At 54.3% G+C, this 4,585-nt stretch overlaps 1 protein-coding gene across 4 annotated transcripts; it reads right to left on the bottom strand.

Annotated features, from left to right (window-relative positions):
- Nucleotides 1–1,101: 1,101 nt before the first annotated feature.
- On the bottom strand, nucleotides 1,102–4,585 carry LOC129072314 (asialoglycoprotein receptor 1-like). Of its 4 annotated transcripts, none has more exons than XM_054575769.1 (9): nucleotides 4,378–4,585; nucleotides 4,039–4,163; nucleotides 2,831–2,947; nucleotides 2,599–2,694; nucleotides 2,441–2,512; nucleotides 2,069–2,155; nucleotides 1,817–1,968; nucleotides 1,637–1,743; nucleotides 1,102–1,501 (listed from the first exon to the last, which is right to left on the bottom strand). In XM_054575769.1, the coding sequence occupies exons 1-9, from the start codon at nucleotides 4,509–4,511 to the stop codon at nucleotides 1,327–1,329; spliced, it is 1,065 nt and encodes a 354-aa protein (XP_054431744.1). In that variant the 5' UTR covers nucleotides 4,512–4,585; the 3' UTR covers nucleotides 1,102–1,326. The 4 variants fall into 4 exon arrangements, with proteins under 4 accessions (XP_054431744.1, XP_054431745.1, XP_054431746.1 ...); XM_054575770.1 differs by having other exon boundaries at nucleotides 4,039–4,139; XM_054575771.1 differs by having other exon boundaries at nucleotides 4,039–4,128; nucleotides 4,378–4,518.

Raw genomic sequence — 4,585 nt, 5'->3', positions numbered from 1 at the left:
TTTTAAATAAATAAATCCCTTCTTCTATTTTGGGGGTTGATTTTGTTATTCTTTGTGAAGTTTCTTGAGTTAAAACTTAGCTTATTTCAATTCTACCATTCCTGTTGTTTTGGGGTTTTTTTAAAGATTTTATTCATTTATTTTTTAGAGAGAGGGGAAGGGAGGGAGAAAGAGAGGGAGAGAAACATCAATGTGTGGTTGCCTCTCACACTCCCCCTACTGGGGACCTGGCCTGCAACACAGGCATGTGTCCTGACTGGGAATAGAACCAGCGACCATTTGGTTCACAGGCCGCTGCTCAATCCACTGAGCCACATCAGCCAGGGTGACCGTTCCTATTTTTAATAAATGTGCTAACAGCTTCTACAGTTCCTTCTGGGAGCTACTTTAGACAGTCCCACAACCTTGGTATATGGTGCTCTCCTTGTTCACTTCTAACTCACTTGAGTTTAGTTTCATTTCTCCTTTAAAATTACCTACAAAGATGGTGAGAAAAGTAGATCCTTTAGACCCTTTTTGTCTCTACTTCTGTGTTCATGTCTAACTGTGTTTTATTGTGGTCTGAGCATTCCTCCTTTTTAGAACCAGTTGGGGACTTATTTGTGGCTAACATTTTGTCAATTTTGTTGATGAACCCGAGTCTGTAAAGTCTTGATCTGTTTGTGCTGTTAACTCCTACCCTGGGTTGTGGATTTTATTTACCTGGGGTTTTCCCTTCCATGAACTGGTTTTCTCATGTCTTTGGTGACTCCTGCTTGGGGCTCAGCTTTGATTCATTTTGTTTGTTGCCTGTGGAGGCTGCTTCTCTTCACTGTAACGCATGCACAGACACCAAGGAGTTTCATCTGAAGCTTTGGAAGCACTCAACACATGGGGGTGTTCTCTTCCTGGGGGGTTGCTGGAAGGGGGATGGTCCCCGTAACAACGCTGTTTTCCAGCTGAGACTCAGAGAGGAGAGTAACTTGGCCTAAATCCTGTAAATAACGAATCTGCCATCGGGCCCAAAGCCCATACAATTCTCACAATAACCCTGCCCACGGCGTCCTAGTGCAGACACGCCCACTCCCCTTCCTAATCCCCATAACCAGTCAATTCAGAATGTTTCATATATTTCTCTTCTTTTTACTCTAAAAAAAGTTGACAATAAGAACCTACAAACTGCAGGAAGTGGCATGGTTTCAATCTCCCCACCTCTCCAAACATCATTTTCATTCCTCAGATACCTCCTCTCCTCTTCCCTTAAAACCCTATATGAAAACCCCTGAGAATATGCAGAGACCCCCCAGAAAGGAGGCCCCCCTTCAACAGGTGGAGGCCTTGAATAAATTAGGGGAGAGGAGGCTCCTTGCCGGCCCTGTCCAGCCTTGTCTCGCAGACCCAGCGGTAGGGCCTCCTGCAGACGTCGTCATTCCAGCGGCCATCATCAGACAAGTGGGCACAGTCCTCGCCTCCCCCAAGCCCGTGCCCGTACCAGTTGTCCGGCTGCTCTGGTCTCCAGTTCCTAAGAAGAATAGACAGGTTGGACCCCAGGAGGCCAACGCTCAGCCAAGTTGAGGAGCCCCTCTTGCCCTTGGACCCACCCAGCTGGGATAGCAGAGCCCAGGTCAAAGGGACAGAGTGCAGAGCACACACTCACCGGAAGCCGGTCTCGTAGTCTGTCCCATCCACCCATCTCCAGGGCCCATTTTCGTCAGTGAGGCCAATCCAGGTGTTCCCGGGGCCCACATGGTGCTGGACAAATTTCTGGGGAGAGAAGAAGGTGGTGACCTCTCCATAGAACAGCCAGATTCCCAGGTGGGCCCTCCAAAGCCCTCACCTGCTCCTCCAAGGAGCCGACCACCAGTAGGTGCGCGTTCTCCAGCTCGCAGTACTTCTCAGCCTCGGGCCAGGGCTTCCCAGTACGAGAGAACCAGTAGCAGCTGCCGCCATACTCCACCCAGTTAACAGGGCAGCAGGCATTTTCAGAGCCTGGGAGGGGGAGGGGTATATAGGGAAGGTCCAAGGGCTGAGGCTCTGCCAGGAAGGGAAATAGGCAGAAAAGTGGGGCTGGGCATCCCTGCCTCCTCACCATTGCCCTGGAGCATGACCAGATGACAGTTCAGGCTTCGTAAGTCAGACACAAAGGTCTTCACATGGAGCAGCAAGCTGGATTGATCTGGGGAGACGGAGGCGGGGGAGGGGGTAGGATAAGAATGAGGAGGGAAAGGAGGGCAATATGAACACTGGAGGTCACGAAGGGTCTGCATCTGTATGCAGGACTGAAGATCAATTAGAGATGCCCCTGCCACAAGACCCCTTGGTTTGGCGGAGAGATAAGAATTGCTGTCAATAAAACATTTGAGAATTGCAGGGGGAAAACTGCTGTCCAGACCCCTTGGTTCGGCGCGGGAGCCCCCTGCATTCCACACATAGGCACTGGCAAACATGCCCCCTCTCCAACCTTGACTCAGGTCCTGCTGCTGTTTCTCCAGCTGCGACTCCAGGGACTTCATCTTTCTGCCCACGGCTCCTCCTGCGGGGGAAACTGCTCGGTGTCCCAGCATCCCCGGCGCCCCCAGCATCCCACGACTGCCCGCAGCCGCAGCCCCGGCCCCTCACCATGGATGCGCAGGTCCTTGACCTCGGCCTCTGTGCTCACTGTGAGGTTGCTGACCGTCTCTCTCAGGGCCCGCAGCTCTTCCTGCAGCTTGGAGTCTGGGCAGGAGAGGGCGAGGATTAAAGAAAATGAGAGGGCTGTGTCCACTAACACAGCTACCCCCACTCCCCCCGACCCCTGCTCCCACCAACCCCCCAACATTTCTCCCTTCCCTGCCCACCCTGGGGCACCCACTCTGGGATCCGATCACACAGACAACCACCAGCAGCAGGAGACTGAGGCCCAGGGAGAGCAGGAGGAGGCAGGGTCCGGAGCAGAGCCGCTGAAATAGAGGCTGGGGAGGAGGCGGCACTGCAAAAGGAGAGGGCAACAGAGTCTCAAGGACACCGCAGAGTCTGGGCAGCTCTGAGGTCCTAGGAGGACGGGCTAAAGCTTCCCCAGTAGACTAGATGGAATCACGTAGACTAAGGGATGTGAGCAGTAGGTGACTCTGAGGGGCCAGAAGCAACTAGAGGTGGGGAAGGAAAGGGGGTTACAGAGTGAAGCAAAGCTTTGTCCTGCTTTAGCCCTACCCAGGCTCTGGGCCTTTGCTGACACCTAGTGGCCTGACTTTGTCAGTGCAGCCGATGAATCTCAGCCTTGATGGCGTTTGTGAGCTGGGGGGAGACTGGTGGAGTGGGACACCAGCTGGGGAATCACTGCTCCTCCCTCACGGTGGGGCAGGAGAAGGCGGTCTCTTCCTCCATGAATTTAACTGCTCTTTGGCTGGGTGCAGGAAGAGAAGGTGGAGTAGCCAGACTTCAGGTCCGTCAAGTTGATTGCACCCAGGGAGTCTATCCCAGTGAGCCAGAACGTGGGGAACCTCCTTTCCATTCTCTCCTCCCCTGCATCCCTCTTCCCCATCCAAGGGCACTGCCCACTCCCATCCCCAAGAACTGGATCTTCACTCGATCCCTGCTTACATGAGAAAAAATAGGGGTTAATTTTTCATGTAGGGGGGGCCTCATCCTCCCTCTGGTCAGAAATCCCTCAGCCTCTTCACAGAAACCATACTCAATCGTACTCACCCCTTGACCAAAATGATCCCAGAGACCCCAGACACACGTGTGCGTGTGCGCGTGCACACACATGCCAACGGCTCACCGGTATAGGAAAGGAAAGGGGGACGGTCCCACGTCCATGGACCTACCCCCGCAAAGACCCTGAGGAGAGGGTGGCATGACGAGGGCTGGGAGGCGTGCCGAGGCCCCGTCACCACGAAAGGGGCTCCAGCCCCCCACCCTCCACCTCCCCCATGAGGGGCAACTCAGACACTTAGTTCTTGTAACAGGGGCAGACCCAGCGACAGAGTCAAGGGTCACAGAAAGAAACAGGAGCTGAGGCAAGAGAGCCAGAGCCGACTAAGGCTCGCCTTTCAGAAACAGGAGGAGCCATCCCTTCACCTTGTCTGAGCTGATGGTCATTCTCCTCGTTGTCCAGGTGCTGAAGATCTTGGTACTCCTTTGTCATGTTAGGGCTGGTGCGACCTGGGACTAGGTCAAGGCTTGCATTAGGGTTGAGGTTGGGTCTGCAGAGAGTTGGTGTGGGGGGCCCTGTCCCTTTCTAAGCGATCTGTGGCTCCATGAAGACCTCTCTTCTTTCCCCCTTTCCCTCCCAGACCTGTCACCCAAATCCATCCTCTGAGGCTTTTCCACCCAGCCCCTTCCCTCCTGACAGCGATCCCCTGCGTCCCTCCCCCAACCTACCCCCAGTCAGCCCCCCTGCTTTTCCTCCCCGTTTACTTGCTGGTGTCTCGAGGGTGACTGCTGGAACCCTCAATGCTGCGTAGATCCCAGGCTAAGAAGGAAGCTGAAGCCTGAAGAATTGGGGTGTGCAGACAGCCCTGGACAATCGGGGAGGAAGGGGCAGGGTCCATACAAGGGCCCCGAGCACCGTGTTTATGCGCCTGCTTGTCTGTGTGTTTCTACTGCGCCAAGCGTGGCATCTCCG

The sequence above is a fragment of the Pteronotus mesoamericanus genome, unplaced genomic scaffold, assembly GCF_021234165.1.
Source record: "Pteronotus mesoamericanus isolate MK-2021 breed Mesoamerican mustached bat unplaced genomic scaffold, CSHL_Meso_final contig_317, whole genome shotgun sequence".
In the NCBI taxonomy this organism is placed as follows: domain Eukaryota; kingdom Metazoa; phylum Chordata; class Mammalia; order Chiroptera; family Mormoopidae; genus Pteronotus; species Pteronotus mesoamericanus.
This window is presented reverse-complemented; position numbering and strand designations above follow the sequence as displayed.